At 46.4% G+C, this 17227-nt stretch overlaps 1 protein-coding gene across 3 annotated transcripts in view; it reads left to right on the top strand.

Annotated features, from left to right (window-relative positions):
• SLCO3A1 (solute carrier organic anion transporter family member 3A1) overlaps positions 1-17227 on the top strand; it is a 290789-nt gene that overhangs the window by 44725 nt on the left and 228837 nt on the right. For all 3 annotated transcript variants that reach the window (XM_084756104.1, XM_084756103.1, XM_084756102.1), the window contains exon 2: positions 16191-16656. In XM_084756104.1, the coding sequence (XP_084612230.1) occupies positions 16191-16656 (466 nt within the window). The remainder of the gene's footprint in view (positions 1-16190; positions 16657-17227) is intronic.

Here is a 17227-nt window from a genome sequence, read left to right as displayed (position 1 = left end):
TCTGTGTCTGTGTCTGTCTGTCTCTCTCTGTCTCTCTGTCTCTCTGTCTGTCTCTGTCTGTGTGTCTGTGTGTCTGTGTGTCTGTGTGTCTGTCTCTCTCTCTCTCTCTCTCTCTCTCTCTCTCTCTCTCTCTCTCTCTCTCTCTCTCTGCCCCCTGCTAGTGGCTCAGATGGACACTCTCAACTGCTGCTCCAGCATCATGTCTGTCTGCTGCCATGCTCCCCACCATGATGTTCATGGACTCACCCTCTGAAACTGTAGCCTTCCAGTAAGATCTTCTATAAATTCCTTTGGTCATGGTGGCTCTTCACGTTGAAGAGACATAGTGTCTAGTCACTTTGAAAAATGACTAATACGCATGGTAAGTTCTGGCTCTAGTGCCACTGTTTTTACAAATGGTTGCCTTTAAAACAAAAACATGAGGAAGTTGGATGTTCCCATTAGGTGCTTATCCTGCTTTTCAACATTTATGGATCAAAAAAATCAGTAAATGAATGTCCTTGGATTTCTAATCGTTTGCTTGCCCTGACTCCTCAGATTCTCAGAACACTGTTATATGTGATCTCCCTGCTGATGCTGGCACTGTCTGTCCTCCTGATAGTCTCCCTGGAATCTGGCAGCCCAGCGGGTTGCCCCATGCATGAAGCTGAGGTGACCCTGCAGCCCACGCTTTGGCACAGTCTGCTGATGACACTGTTAGAACTAGATAGACATATAAAGCTGGTCAAGGCCTATATGGCCAGCCACGCAGCATTCTAGTCCAGATGACGTTTTAGGTAGGGATCATTTATTTAGTATTGTCTTTTTGAGGTTTATTCACATTGCACACATGTCAATAGTTTATTTCACTTCCCTGCTCAATACCATTCTTTCTTTTGGGACTCTGTGGATATCGGTTTAGTAGATGACTTTGCCGCCATGTTTATGGCTATAGCACATTTTTTGTTTGTTTGTGAGTATTGATGGATTTTTGTGCTGTTCCTGGCTGCGGTGCATAATCCCACAATGTACATGTTTTTGTGGAATGTAGGTTTTCATCTTCCTCAGTAGAGCTCTGGGAGCAAGATTGCTCCATCATAAAATAAAGTTGAATGTTTTAAAAAGTTGCTCAGCCAGTTTCCAAAGCATCTGTATGCATTTTTTCTTCACATTCTTACTAGCAGTGTTTGAAGGATTGGTGTCTGTGTCTTTTTAAACAGACACTCTAGTGGGTGGGCAGTAGTATTTAACTGTGGTTCTGACTGGCATTTCTCTAAGACTAATGGTGCTGAGCATCTTTTCAGATGCTTATTAGACATTTGTACATCTTTGATGAAATGTCTATTCAAATGACACCTATTTTGAAAAGTGAGCCGTTTGTCATTTAACTGCTGAGTTGAAGATGGGAAGGTGGCATTGTTCAAATCCTCTTTATCCTTGCTGATTTTTTTTTTGTCTGCTGTTTCTGTCAGTTGTTGAGTGGGCTGTTAACCCCTCCAATTATTATGGCTGGATTGGGTGTTTCTCGTTTCATTTTGTCAGTCTTTGTTTCATGTGTTTTGGGATCGTTGTACGTTGATGGAAGTTGAGTTTCTTCCATCATGGAAGTCAGCCATGTTGCGATTGTTTTGTGTCTCCTTGGCTATTTAATTCATTCCTTTCTTGTGCCTCAGATAATTCTCTTAGTGACTAAATTTACAAATACGTCATACGTCGCCTCAGTGATCCCAGCCTCTTCCAGGGCGATGCTAACTGAATTCTTACAGCACACGTAAGCCTTGCATCCATCCTGTTCTGTTCTCACGCCTCCCCAGTGGTAAGATTGCCGTGGGTAGACTGTGACACCTGGATAGACTGCGAGCGAACTGTTGCTGTTTTGTTCTAGCACGTGAGTTTTGTGTGTGTGAAGATCTTAAAGGAGAAGACAAAGTTCATTTATATAGCCATTTTATTCCCCACGCTGGGGACTTTTGCAGTGCGCTTTATTTCTTATACTTTGTTTAGTGGTGGGGGGGGGCACATATGCCACGGAGTGTGTATAGCACTCAGAGGACAACTTGCTGAAATCTACTTTTTCCTTCACCATGTGCGTCCTGGGGATTCAAGTCAGGTCTTCATGCTTGGCTTCTGGCTCCTTTATCTCCCGAGCCACCTCTTTACCTTATTTCATAGTCCATTTTTGAATCTCTGCAGGAGGCTTTTCCCCACTTCTACCCAAAGGAATTACTTTCATATTCCTTGTAAAAAAGACTTAGCAGTGAATTCTGTCTTTATTACAGGACTGTACGTGTCCCTACTTTGGTACACAATTCTTGGTTGACGTTTTTCCTAAGTGTTTTAATTATATTTCTGTTCCCTGGTCTTTGTTGTTTTTGATAAAAAGTCAGCTGTTATTCCCCCTGAGGATCCCTAGTAGATGAGGAATCTTTTTCTTTTCCTTTGTTGCTTTCAGGTTTTTTTTTCCTTATTGGTCTTTATCTTTTAGCAGACTTGTGTGTGTGTGTGAGTGTGTTTGAGCCTGGTTTTCACAAGAACTACTTCTGTGTCTGAGTGGTCAGTGACTGGTCAGGGTTTGTGTTCAAGTCCATTGGACACCAAGCTTGCATACCAAAGCAGGTTTGGTTTGCATGGCTGTCCTTCCATTAGGAACTTCCTAGCTGACCTGTGTGGGTGGAGCCAGAATCAGAGGCCTGTTGAGACTGAAAAGCTGTTCTAGAGTAAATGCACTTGAATGTATTATACTCCTTTAGTCCATTTTCCCGAGTCTTAAATGGCTACACTTGACAGTATCATCCAATTTTATCATTTTTAAATTTCTGAAATTAAAGTAATTACATAATTCTCTCTTTCTTGCTTCTCCCAACATTTCCCTGTATCTCCTCTTGCTCTTTCTCACAAATTCATATCCTGTATTTCTTCAGTTGTTCTTACATTATATATGTATGTCTGTATCTGTTCCTAAATATATAATACAACCTGCTTAATCCATATAATTACATGTATAATCATGTATATGATATATATGATTTCAAATTATATATATTATATTATATTAATTATATTATATTATATGTAATTAAATATATACAATTTCAAAGGGTAGCCACTTAATATTAGTTTGGGGATTCTTCCCCAGGAGAGACTGTCTTTTGTTCTTGGCATTACTTAGTTCTTCTTTGTCTGAGGTTGAGGCCCCTGGAGATTTGTCCCTTTCATGTTAGCATGTTTAGTGCTGTTCTTGAAGTCATATTTGGGCAGCAGTGCTCATGACTTCAAGGGTGTGGTTTCTCTAACATTTCTAGGAGATGAAATCTCAAATCAAACATCTGGTTCTTCTGGCTCTTACAATCTTTCTGTTCCTTCTTCCACTACAGTCCCTGAGCCTTAAGTGCAAGAGTTGTGTTATAAATTTATTAGTTAGTACTGGGCACCATGTGGCTTTCTACACTTTGATAGGTTGTGATTTTCTGTAATGGTCTCTGTCTCTTTCAAGGAGGTATTTCTTTGATGGAGCATGAGACCTATACTTACCTGTGGGTATAAAGATAAATATTTAGTTAGGAATGTAGGTATAAATTATGCTGGTTTAGTAAAATGACAGTTCTATATTCTTATCCAAGATACATGACTTCACTAGCCCTAAGTAGTTGGCTACGTTTCTACTACCAAACACAATTTCCTTCCCGTTGAGTGGGCATTAAATCCAATTAGGGAGCTGTTGGTTACCATCAAGGTATGCCACTATTGTACCCTCAGGGATGTCATGTCAGTCATTGTTTTTGTTCACAGATGTCATGTCTGATTATACCTGTTGATTGCCTCCCTCCCTTAGAAACTTGTGTGGCAACTTCTGGTAGGTGTCAGAAGGCATCGTTGTCATTTGAAAGGAAGATTTGCCCGTCTTCTCAGCTTTTCTTCAGCCTTGTTTTCTTTTCCCACCTTCTAGAGAGAAGCATTTGTAATGCAGAAAAAACAAAACAAAACAAAACAAACAAACAAACAAAAAACCATGGGCTTTGGGTACAGGTTGTGTAGACTTGTTTCAGTCCTGGCTTCCTCTTTGCTGGCCATAAGACCTCAAACAAAAGATTTCTCCTCTGTGCCTGTTTTCATATCTGTAGATTAGATACTACAGTATCAGAATGGAATGAACTTAGCTGTAGCAACTGCAGACTGTACTGTGGAGACTTTAATAGTAGCTTGTTTTGTTGGATCAGCCAAGGGTGACTCTCCATATCCTGAGACTCACTGAGGACTCATGCCCTCCTCTCAATCCTTGTCTAATGACTTGAGCACAGTCAAATCTGCCTGTCCTCCCATCATCTAGGTGACACTTGATGTTCCCAAGAAGTGCAGGCAGCTCTCACAGAACTGTAGGTGTTGAGAGGAAAGCCCGCTGAGGAGCTGAAGGCCGGCTAGTGTGTTTTCCTTTATTCCAAGGAACTGTCCACCATGTCTATGAAGCACTGGGTTTGAGACCAATCTGTACATGCACTTGAGCTCCCAAGCAATTACTTCACAAGGTTGCCACACTTTCAAAAGCCCTCTGCCTTTTTGTACCTTTAGCAGTGGGTGGATTGGTCTAGCCTGTTCACCGTGCTAATATAGTTGTTTATACAAACAGGAAGGCCTACAGTGCTGGGCATTTGGACCATATAAAGGCTGGGGAATGGGAACTGCCTCTTGGGATTGGTGCAGAGAGACCAAAGGGGCAGAATGTGACTGACTAGATCCCAGAAGCTCCATCATCTTAAGCCAAAGCACTTGAACTTCTCCTTTTGGCAGTGGTTTTCACAAGAGAGTTTTAAACAGGGAGCGAAGTGATGAGGATTGTGAGGAGGGTGAATGGGACAAGTGAGAAAGGAAGAGAGCAGAGAGAGAAGGGCAGCTTGAGAGGATCTGCAAGCAACTTAGGATGTACAGGCAGGGTCTGAACTTGGCAACCAGCTGGAAGGTTCTGGCCGTTATGGGTCAGGGACCTGGGATGCCTACATGTGGGTAAGATGCTGATGTTCACAGAGGGAGCCATCAGAAGTGCAGAGCAAGCAGAATGGGTGGGAAAAACGGACCTGTGTTTTGGGATGGGGAAGTGTGTGGGCACCATGGCCGTCCTGAAGTAAAAGTCTGGTCATTGTCAATTGCAGGAGTCTGCACCACAGAGGGACAGAGTGGCCCCAGGGAGAGATTGGGTGTTATCAGTGTATAAGACTCAGGCAGGAGAGCGTCAGTGTGTAACACAGCTTTTGGCAAATCTGGCTATAGAAGAGAGAAAGGTGTTTAGTTAGAAGGCGAATCAGGCACATCTGGGTCATGCCAGTCACAAGAGAGTGTCAAGTGTGCCAGAGATCACAGAGAAATCCAATGTAACAAAAGCAGGAAGATAACAGTTGCACTAAAGAAGACTCAGGGCACCGGAAACCTTTACCACCAGCAACTTCCTGTGACCCTATTGTGGCAGTGATAAGACTGGGACCTGGCTGCAGCAGGGAGCTGCATTCAGCAAAGGGGGACCCTTGCAGACAAGGCTGGTGGAGAGAAAGGAAGGGTGGCAGGGACAAGAAAGACACTGTGTGGTTTTCAGTTGTTTGTACTCATGTTTGGGGACAAGGCAAGGATGAAGTCAGTGAGGTGGGGAAGAGAGAGACAAGAAGGGACAGGATTAACAATGGGTGGGGCAGGTCTTTTTCCCATGGAGATGAGTTGAGCACTCCACGCCTCTTTCCTTGGTCCCCTGATAACACCCATTTCTTCTGAAACCACACCCCACACACTGTATTAACTTTTCATTGTTATAACAACAGGATGCCTGTCATAAACAACTTAGGATAGGAAGAGTGTATTTGGGCAGGCTCATGGCTGAAGGAGACATAGTCCATCATGGCCTGGACGGCATGGTTGGAGTTCTTAGTAGCACAGCTTTTTAAATCTCAGTGCATCAGAAGTAGCAAGCAGTATGGAAGTAAGGCTGGGCTATAAAACTCAAGGTCTATCCTCTGCTGACCCGCATCCTCTAACTAGGTCCTGCCCCTAGCAAACACATTTCGTCTGCTGCCTGGTGGTTACAAGTACCCCAGGATAGCTATGGATGTGGCCCAAGGCTGAGACATAAAATTAGAAACTTATCTAAAATATTAAGAAAAAATTTTCTGTTCAACTTGTCATTCTTTGAAAACGAATTTGTCAATGACAGTTGTGTCACAATGTCAAGAGATTGGGAACAGGTAAAAATTCCATACCTTCCCAAAAGGGCACCCCCGTCTAGGGACCAAACACAAGAGCCTGTGGGGACAGCTCACACTCAAACCATAGCACACACTCACTTTAAGCTCTCCAGTCGGCCCTCCATCACAGGTGTGCCTTTTGCCTTTGCCTTTGATACTTGGTGGTGCAGCATTGTTAGTGCCTGGAACTAGTGGCATGCAGCCAGGAAGTAGTGAGGTCATCATCTTAGGAGTGGGACAGGCTAAGTAGGGGGATGTCTGCTTTTCTTCTGGCAGGAAGAGATGGCCCTGTCATGGCGATGTGTGATCCTAGGTAAATTCTTTGCCCTTCTGAGGTCAGATTGGTCCCTTCAGACTATGGAGAGCATGTTGGCAGGGGTGTCTGTTGAGGCTGTCATTGAGCACTGTACATTTTAGGAGAAGCTGGAGGTATGGGGTGCCCGAGGTATTCATAGGTAAGGATGAGGAGGGCCACATGAAAGCAGGGGGCTGTGTGGGCGAGCTGAGGAAGAGGGGTCCCTAATGTGTGTCACTTTTCTTGTCTGCTTTGGCACCAGATTTAGACTTCCTTATCCTTCTGGAAGCTTGTTAATGCTGCCTTGGGCAGGTGCTGTTTGCTCCTTGTTTGTGTTCATCTTCCACCTGGAGGCACAGCTTTAGTTTCTTAACCCACTTATTTGTGGGGTTCATTCTCAAGAGAAGGTGTGATTCGATGGAGTGGATTATCTGAGTTTCTAGGATTTAACCTGCCTCGTAGATCCTGGTATGGCCTGCCTGGTAATTTGGTCTTGAGGGATTCATGTATCTTCCTTTCTCCTTCTCTTTCCTCCCTTAACATCCTCTTCCTCCATATGCATATGGTGAGGGATCAATCCCCAGTGCTGTTCCTGAGGATTCTGTAACTCCACACCAGCTTTTTGTAATTGTTGCTGTTCCGTGCTTTTCTTTTCTTTTTTCTTTCGATGTGATTTTACATATTGGGAACAATTACATTTTAGTGGAGCTTTTTGATTTGGTTTGGTTTTTTTGAGACAGGGTTTCTCTGTGTAGCCTTGGCTATCCTGGAACTGCCTCAAACTCAGACATCTGTCTGCCTTTGCTTTTGATGTAGTGGGATTAAAGACATGCAACACCACCACCAGGCACACATCAGCTTTTTTATGTGGGTTCTGGGGATTAAATTTAGGTCTTCAGCCTTGTGTGTCAAATACTGTACTGACTAAGCTATTTCCCTTGCCAAAACAGGGGCTTTTCGATCACTCCTTGGTATTCTGGGGGCCCTGGGGCATACAGAGAGGCTGCCTCAGCACAAAGCAGCTCTTTCTGAGGAGCCTGTATTGAAATGAATGATTAGCCTTATTCCAGGATTTCTTGCAGGTCTGGGCTTGGCTGCCATATTTGGTTGAAAGCCATTGAGTTCCTCTTGTTCTCCAAGTTTCTCCAATAAGGCAGAGCAGGCACCATACACATTTTGAGTTCAAACAGTGCTCTGGGTTGAGGTGTGCAAGGTTCAATACAAGGACAAAGACTTGGCCTAATGCCAAAATACCTGCCAGTGACTCTGCAGCTCAGGCACAGAGCGATGGAGGCTGAAGGGGACCTGGAACCTTTATTCATCTAAGCTATAGGGGAGAAGATTGATGTGATTTACATATTGGAACAATCACATTTAGTGGAGCTTTTATTTTAATTTTATTTAATTTTTGAGTGGGAGAATCATAAGCGACTAGGCATTCTCTTAGAATTAATTAATTGGATAGAAAGTTCACAGATTATAAGGAATCATAAAAACTGTTGCCTCTGTTGGTTTAGGGCTGTTTAGGGAAGGCAGCGAGAGGAGAAAGACGAGAGGGCCCACAGCATAGGGGAAGGGGAGAAGTGGCCCAGGAAAGATGTGCAGGATGAATAGAGGAACGCAAAGGAGGAGGCAGAGAGAGGTTCTGGGGGAAGGAGAGGCCATGACGTCTCTGTGAGGCAGGGCGGGCAGAGAATACCACTGCCATTCCAAGTGATCAGAAAAAGTGACAGCAAGGCTGTCCAAGACCAGGATAAGAAGAACAACACCCTGAGTGGCCTAAAAGAACTTTGATAGCTCAGGAGCCTGCTTTGGGGCCTGAGAGCATGCTGAAGACCAGACCTGCCCGTGGTCACAGTGCATACTGGGACCTGGGCCTGTTGTTCAGCAGCTTTGAGTGACTTTACTCACTGATACACTAGAAAAGGTGTCTCAGGGCATGTCTTGGGGAGACTGACATAGTCAATGTGAGGCTCTTAAAATCTCACGTATGTCCTCTGCTCGTCCCTGTATCAGAAGACATGTTCTGCACTGTGGTGCAGACATGCAGTCTCAGCACTCGGGGAGCTGAGGTTTGAGACCAGCCTGGGCGCCACAGCAAGAGTGTGTTTCAGAAGAGGAAAGATATACCCTCGGCTTGACAGATGAGAGATAGAATTTACCTTGAGATTATTCTCATGGGTTTAAAAAAAAAATGAGGTTTCGCTGGAACGCTTCTGATAATAACAGCATTGCTTAGTAAACGTGTTATCGTTGATGCTTTCGTATATGCCTGGGGCCACAGCGTCTCAGCAGCTTCTCTGTCCAACTTGTTCTCTGCCTTTTAAAGAAGACCAGTTTGTAAATCATGCCCATTTATCCTGTGAGCCCAATTTGTGCCAAATCATTGCAGCAGACATAAAGCAGCCTTGCCAAATGTCTCCTTCACCTGGCCCAGTTGTGAGGCGTGTCATTGGAGCAGGAACAAGAGGCTGGGACTATGGTGTCCCGGGCCACCTGGCTGTGCAGACCTGAGATCCTGACCTTCAGGAGTGAGTGTGTTGTGCCAACCATTTCTCCAGAGTAACAAACTCCTCACCACAAGGCATAACTGTTCGGATGAGAAACACAGTAGCACACTGGGCCTCCTTCACTTGCGATTAGCAGTATAGTTTTTATCACAGAAACTGAATACTGGCTCTGGGGAGCAGAAAATGTTCCCCTTAGTTCAGGAAGAACTTGGAAGGGCTGATAAGAAATTAAAGCTACTTTTACAAACTCCCTTATAAGGGTTTAAAAAAAATTAAAACCTCAAACCTTCACAAACTGGCATTGAAGTGTCTAGAAATATTTGGGGTTTTTGTTGTTGTTTGTTTGTTTGTTTGTTTTTAACATTTGTAACAAGAGTGAATGTGCAGTTTTTGTTATCAGCTAAAGCTATAATGTGTAGAGCCAAGATCTGGGCAGTCTTCAAAGCGGTATGGACCAAATTTGGCCCTTTGCCTGCTTTTGTAAGTAAAGTTTTATTGGAACTCAGCCATATTCGCTTGTGTACAGGTTGTCATGGATGCTGTGTTGGGCTACAATGGCAGATGGCAGTGTTACTATGGTGACCACATGGCCCGGGAGCCTAAAATATTTACTGTCTGACTCTTTTCTGAGTAAGTGTGTCAAATTCTTTCCAGGAACCCCTGAGAGAGGCACCCACATTTTTTTTTTGTTCTGACCACATCGAGGTTGACATCTCTTGCACTGTTTGTGTCTGCCTCCTGATGTGGGCCCTTCGCCTCATGCCTCTGGGGTTTCGAGTCTGATTTTGCAGGCACCTCCACGCAGGTGTCCTTCCTGAATGACGTGGCAGCAATAACGGGAGTCAGCAATTGAGTATCATTTCTTGCTAAGACTGTTAGAGTAGCTGGCCAGGAAGCCTCCTAGTTTCCATACTGTGTAGAATGCTACGCTGTTTCTAAAGGATGGCTCCTGCTCAAGAGCCGCCCTTCCACCATTGACCTCCAAATCCACAGCAGATCCTTAGTGTTGCCTTCAAGGCCACTTGATCTCAGATATCTCCTCTTAGAACTCTGAAGTCATGTTGGTTTCCCCTCGCCTCAGGCTGGCCAGAACTCTCTACCTGTGTCTTCCTTGTGTCAGTGATCTTTGTTTTTGAAATATTGTGGCAACTTCTTTCTTTCCCTGTCTTTCAACATCCAGCTCATTCTCTTGTTAATATATTTTATTAATTTATTCATACTACATCTCAATTGTTATCCTATCCCTTGTGTCCTCCCATTCCTCCCTCCTTCCTCCCATTTTCCCCTTACTGTCCTCCCTTATGACTGTGACTGAGGGGGACCTCCTCCCCCTGTATATGCTCATAGGGTATCAAGTCTCTTCTTGGTAGCCTGCTATCCTTGCTCTGAGTGCCACTAGGCCTCCCCATCCAGGGGACGTGGTCAAATATGGGGCACCTAAGGCTTCCTCAAGACCCAGCTATTCCACTCCTTGGAATATACCCAGAAGATGCTCCAGCACACAACAAGAACATCTGCTCTACCATGTTCATAGCAGCCTTATTCATAATAGCCAGAACATGGAAACAGCCTAAGTGTCCTTCAGTAGAAGAATGGATAAAGAAACTGTGGTACATTTACACTATGGAATACTACTCAGCTATTAAAAACAAGGAATTCCCGAAATTTGTGGACAAATGGAGGGAACTAGAAGTGATCCAGCTCATTCTTGCTGTGTCCCGGATCTTTCGTTGCTGTTGTCATTCCCTTGATTGCTCTGCCACCCGGTTGTGGTGCTGTACCCTATGTTGTTACTGAATGGTTTCATTCTGCCATATATGGATCATCTCTTAATCACAGCCGTGCTTCTCTAACTGCCCACGCAGCAGGCACTGGGGTTTGTGGAATCAGATTAAATTGAAGAAAGCACACAGATCTTGCATGCCAGTGCTGATAGCAGCTCTTTAATTCATACCTACTGAGTGCTGGCTGCAGGACCCCAGGGGTGCTCACAGGAACCTGCACAGCTGTATCCCTTGCAAAGGCTTGAAAACAGGTTCCGGCAGATTGACTTGACTATCTGCTGTCAAAGCCACACTGGAGGCATGCATGGTGGTACAGATCCATGACCTTAGCACTAAGGATGCTGAAGTAGGAGGATCTCACATTTATAACCAGCTTGGGCTACTGAGTGAGTTCATGCTCATCCTCCTGACAGGGCCCTGCACTCTCAAGTCAGGAGTTCCCTATTGACCTCTGGTTTTTCCTGCTGCAAAGGTACAGTAATAGACCAGGTTGCAATGCTGTCTAGTGCCCCAAGCACACATATGTCAAATGTATACACATAACACCCTCTGCCTTCTTGGAGCAGGCACTGTCATTGGCTCAGACTTCCCCAGGTGACTGCATTAGCTAGGTCCAGCCTCACCACCCAAGCCAGAATGAAAACATGGGCTCATTTCTTAGGAGATCGCAATGTTCCACTACTGCTCCAAGAACCTGGGGACCTGGACCCTTGCTAAAGAGTAAGAGAAGATTCAGAAATGCCTGCCCATAGGCCACCTTGTCCTGTAATACTGATGGCAACATGGACCAAAGTCCTCCCTTTAGAGGGGTGTGTGTGTATGTGTGTGTGTGTGTGTGTGTGTGTGTGCGAGTGCGCGCGCGTACATGTGCGCATACACACACACACACACACACACACACACACACACACACACACACACACACAGACAGGTAAATCTTCACATTTGGGTGTGTGTGGAGTCCAGGGGTTGATCTCAGGTATACTTCCTCAGAAGCCATCTATCTTGTTTTTTGAGGCGGGTCCCTCACTGGGACTCACTGATTAATCTAGGCCTGCTACCCAGGGAACCCAGGGGCCTGCCTGCTACCCTCTCAGCACTGGGATTCCCAGAGGGATCATGCCCAGCTCTGTACATGATTATTGGAGACTGTACCCCAGGCACTCACACTTGCTTAGCAAGCCATCCACTGAGTCATTGCCCAGCCCTGGGAATCTGTTTTGAACAAGAGTTCATAGGACTCTGAAATGCAGGTCCCCCTCTTCCTCCTCCTTTCCCTGCCTCCCTTCCTGTCTCCTTTTCTCCCTCTCTCCTTCCCTCCTTTCTTCCCTCCCTCTCCCTACCCCCACCTTCCCCTCCACTTAGTTATTATAGCAGGAGCCTGATAGATCCTGCATGCTTTTCATGCTAACTTCATTTCCAGTTGGCCCAGGGTAAGGGCACTTCCTCCTTTCTTTTCCTCCTGGACCTGCTGCCCCTTTGTCTCTGTCTCTAATTATCCAGCTGTTTCCTTTAGTCCTGTTACCCATTAAGTAAAGGCAGCCATTCCCTTCAGCACTCCGCTCCCTCAGAGCTGGATTGTTCTCTGCCACATAAAAAGCCACAAGTGGCTTTTATGGCCTCATGCATACTTAATTAGCCTAGCTTCTGAAAATTGTGCTTTAAATGAGTGAAGACATTAGCCTCCGATCTAATTGATCCACCAAGCGCCGTTCAGAATGACTGCAGTCGCTTTAAGTGCTGGTCTAGACAAGCATCACCAAGGCCCACAAGAAGCTGCAAGGGAGGAAAGACCCCGCTTTGAGGCAGGATAAGAGCCCTGGGCCTGATCTGACTCCAGAAGAACTGACTACTTTGTGCCTTGCCTACAGCTGTCTGGATCCCCATCACCTTTCCCTGGCACCCAGAACGTGCACCTTGTGTGATAGTTTCTGATGGGGCATGTTTGCCGAATTGGAGCTCTTGGTGGGGTTTCAGGGTTCAGATACACTGTCTGTCTGCTGTGCCTGTGCTCTTGCCTCATGGCAGAAATAGAAAAGAGACTTCACTTCAGCACCTGCACCCCCTGAACTGCGTAGCCATCCACCCCCAGGATGGAGGACGCCACCTGCAGATCTGCCTGTTGAGCTTTGCATCTTAAATGCACCTAAGGCCATGTGCGCTAGAGGCTTTATTGCAGCCTGCAGTGCTGTTGGAAGGCAGGAAACCTTTCCAAGTTAGTGCCTCCTGGAAGGGTACTTAAGTCACACGGTGGGTCCCTTGAAGGGGATCATGGGTGCCCAGATCCTTCCTTCCTTCCTTCTTGTTTTACTTCCCAGCCTTTGCGAGGTAGCAGCTTTGCATTTTGTTCCACTGCGTGCTGCCCACTATTATAGTCTGCCGATCCATAGACTGCCCCCCTCCCCCGCTGCAACAATGAAGCCAAGAGACTATGGGCTGAAACCTTCAAAACAGACCCGAGTAAATCTCCCTTTATGTTGTCGTCTGTCTTAAGTATTTTGTCACAGCAATGGGGATGTTAAGACATCATCAGACTGCTCTGCTCCTGGTGCCTGTCACTGCCTGGGGCCTCTGACCTCACTAGTCCGTCCGTGTGTCCCGTCCCCCCCCCCACTCTCTTCTCAGCCAGCCTCTTTTGCTCATCTTTCCAGACTCCCATCTCAGGCATTTAGGCCACCTACCCAATTCCTCCTACACCCCGCATCACCTGTCTGCAGCATTTGGTCTATTGTACATACTTTTGTCACAGCAGAAAGAAGCAAATAATTGAAGCCTTTCTTCAAATAATTGAAGCCCCTTCCCTGGGGCTTTCAGAAAGAACATCTTTGGGAGGATTTTAGAGCCATCGTGACCAGGCCAGAGCCCTTTTATCCTCCGTTCTCAACAAGTGCAATCTGGTATTTGGAAAAAGAAGCCATCTAATCACAGGGCAGGGGCTGAGTGAGTTGGGGGTTGGCATTGGCTCGAAAGCACAATGGAACTGGAACCCGAATAGGAACCTTGGTCATCAAGGGTGTGACAGATGCTTCAAAGCTGCTTTGTGGGGCTGGCCCATGGAATAGTGCCGAAAGGAAAGATTCCCCCAAGATGTGTCAGCACCTCAGCAGCCCGCCTCTTACCTTCCTTCTGGTCACTGGGGATCAGAGTCAAAACTAACCTGGGGCCCTGCTGAGTCACAAATGCTGCCAGGAGCCCAGGTGCTCACCAAGTGTTTCAGCTCTTCTGATGAGGCTGAGATCCTCTGGGCTCAGGGGCTTAAATACATGTTCTGAATGGAAGCAGGGAATGGTGGCCCGGCCACACTGTTCTTTTGTTAGTAAGGGCACGGCACTCATCAGCGTTATCATAGGCTTCTGGGTAAGTGCTTGGAGATCAGCAGATGTGATGTGACCAGAAGGCTGTGGGTGAGTAGGTGTTTATAAGCACCTCCCTCCCTCTCTGGGACTCCCCTCCCTGCCCTTTCTTTAACAGCTCATACCCACTTGATCAGCAGATCTAATGCAGCTTGCCTGAAATAAAGCTCTTCCCCTACAATGTCCGTCACAGTGTGCTGATGAGGGCACACTCCCCAGCCTCCATAAGGGCCTGGCTGCTTGGTCCACTGGCGTTCAGTTCTTCATCCTTCCAGCATCCTTTCCCATATTTGGTGTGATGCTTAGGCTTTTAAAACCCTGGATGCTCCCTTGGAACCCCAGAGACACTAGAATACTCATAATGGCTACATCTTACCCTTTGCCAGCATCCACACATGTGCGGTTTGGGTTTATCCTTGCTGTTATTTCACAGATGAGCAGGCTCAGGCACAGCATAACTTGGTTACCTGCAGTTAAGATGGACCATGTGGTCTGGCCCTTGGACTTCACTTCCTTTCTGTACTATCATGCCATGGGATGGAAGGCTCCCCTGGCCACTAGATTTGTACCATTATTTCTGTGTTCATTTCTATCACACTAGGGCCGTTAGGATTCTGACTTCTCAGAATCAAAGCGGAGAGAGTGTAATTGAATTGGCTGGGGTCACAGCAGATTAAGGAACTAGCAGGGATTCACCTCTGGTTTCTCTCGGTGTGCGTGCATTCCTGCCACCACACTGCATGGCTTGCCTCCCTTGCTCGCAGTGGTATTCCTGGCTTGCTATGATCTGGGTCAGTTCTCGCCTTCAGCAGGAACTCATGTCCCCCTTGTTCATACCTTCGCTCAAAGTATTCTTCCCTGCCCAGTGAGGGCCTCAGTTGTCTGCCAGATCGCACATGACAGGGCCAGCTGTCTTTCGGAGATACAGGTCATGGTGCCCGCAAACAGGAGAGGCACTCCATCTTCCCTCCAATAAGCCTTACATTAACATATTGCCCCTTGAATTTATGATCTAGTTGTGTCTGTGTGTACCTTCCTTCCAGGTGGCCTTTTAAGACCAGGTGTCCTCATTTTTCTGTCTGTTTTATCCAGGCCATTGCCAGGCAAATAGCATATGTTTAGTAAATGCTGTTGGACAAACACAGGCAGACGGAGAACAAAAGAGGAGGGAAATACAAACATCCCACAGAAATACCCTCAGCAGGGCTACAGGGCTTAGGACAGCCCAGAGGGATTTTTGTTGGATTTTGTTTGTTTGTTTTTTATCAGATGTCCTTTCAGGGGGAACCTGTGTCATTTAGAAACTTCCAGAAGGAGATGGCATTAACTAGGATCCCAATGCCAGGCCTGTTTCTGTCAGTCTCTGGTCTCAGCTATTTGGGAAGCTTAGGTTCAAGATTTATCTGTCCTAAAGAGTGAGCACAGGCCTGCCTGGCCTACAGTGAGTTCAAGGTCATCCTGGCAAACTTGGTGAGATTCTATCTACAAATGTGGAAAGAATTCTGGGAATATAGCTTGGTGGTAGTGTTTCCCTGACGTGTGTAAAGCCTTGGCTTCAATCTCTACTTCCTGAAGAAGGATGGATGGATGGATGGATGGATGGATGGATGAATGGATGGATGGATTGGTACATGAGTGAGTAAAACAGTCTACTGAGCTAACCTTGCCAGTCTCCTTTGCCACTTAGGTGGTTTTGGCTGCTGTCTTGTTAAAGGGCCTCTGACTCACATTCTGAGAATAGCATGCATATGGCTTTGGGCCTTATTTGGGACTTTTTCATAAGTCTAGGCCTCTGGAAGTTCATGGAACCCCTGAACATGGAGACAGATATTGGGGAAAATCATCTTTACTACTAGGAAAGTGAATTCTTCAGTTGAATTAGGGTTAGCAAACAAAAGGGAATGCTTGTCTGATTCACTGGGTTTCTACCTGCCTTTTGAATCTGGTGCTCCATCACCAGGCAGGTGGGAGGGTCCCGGAAGGGCAGGGCGGTGTCCCCTTGGGTGTCTCCTAAGATGGATTTTGACATTTTCTTTTGCCACCCTCAGGTGAGTGTGTTGACCACCCTGGAACGCAGGTTCAACCTTCAGAGTGCTGACGTGGGTGTGATCGCCAGCAGCTTCGAGATTGGGAACCTGGCGCTGATTCTCTTCGTGAGTTACTTCGGAGCACGTGGGCACCGGCCGCGCCTCATCGGCTGTGGCGGCATCGTCATGGCCTTGGGTGCACTGCTCTCAGCACTGCCTGAGTTCCTCACCCACCAGTACAAGTATGAAGCTGGCGAGATCCGCTGGGGAGCAGAAGGCCGCGATGTCTGTGCCACCAATGGCTCCAGCAGTGATGAGGGGCCTGACCCGGACCTTATCTGCCGTAACCGGACAGCCACCAATATGATGTACTTGCTGCTCATTGGGGCTCAGGTGCTCTTGGGCATCGGTGCTACCCCCGTGCAGCCCCTGGGGGTCTCCTACATCGACGACCATGTGCGGAGGAAGGACTCCTCACTCTACATAGGTAGGCACTGCCCCTGCTCTATGGGTTGACTTAGTGGTGTAAAGCTGGGAACCTGTTTTGCTGGAGCATTGATTTGCAGAACTGGCTAACTATCTCCGGAGCTGGATCTCCAAAACAGTCTCACATCTAGGGGCAATGCAACTAAAGCCCTTTTGAAAATCTTTCCAAGGGATGCTTAGATGCAGCCTGTATCTTAACAGACTTGGAGGTGGAGGATATCTGGTATGGAGGGGTTTGAGATTAATCTATTTTGTGTGTGTGTGTGTGTGTGTGTGTGTGTGTGTGTGTGTGTGTCTGTGTGTGTCTGTGTGTGTCTGTGTGTGTCTGTGTCTTTGTGTGTGTGTTGTGGTACAGAGAGATTTGGGGCAGTGTAGTATTTACCAAGAAAATTTGGGGTCTACATCTAGGAAACTCCAACTTTAAAGAGTCAAAACTGCCTCTTGCTGTTGTTGTTGTTGTGTTGTTTTGCTTTAACCTAAAGAGGCAGTTGATTTCATTGTCAGCATTTGGTATAGCTCAAAGTTGGGAACATCTGGTAATGTTTCCACTAGCAACCTGGGCAGCAACTGGC

This window comes from Acomys minous, assembly GCF_964271855.1.
Source record: "Acomys minous genome assembly, chromosome: 2".
Lineage (NCBI taxonomy): Eukaryota > Metazoa > Chordata > Mammalia > Rodentia > Muridae > Acomys > Acomys minous.
Note: the sequence above shows the minus strand (reverse complement) of the source record. Positions and strands in the feature narration are given on the sequence as shown.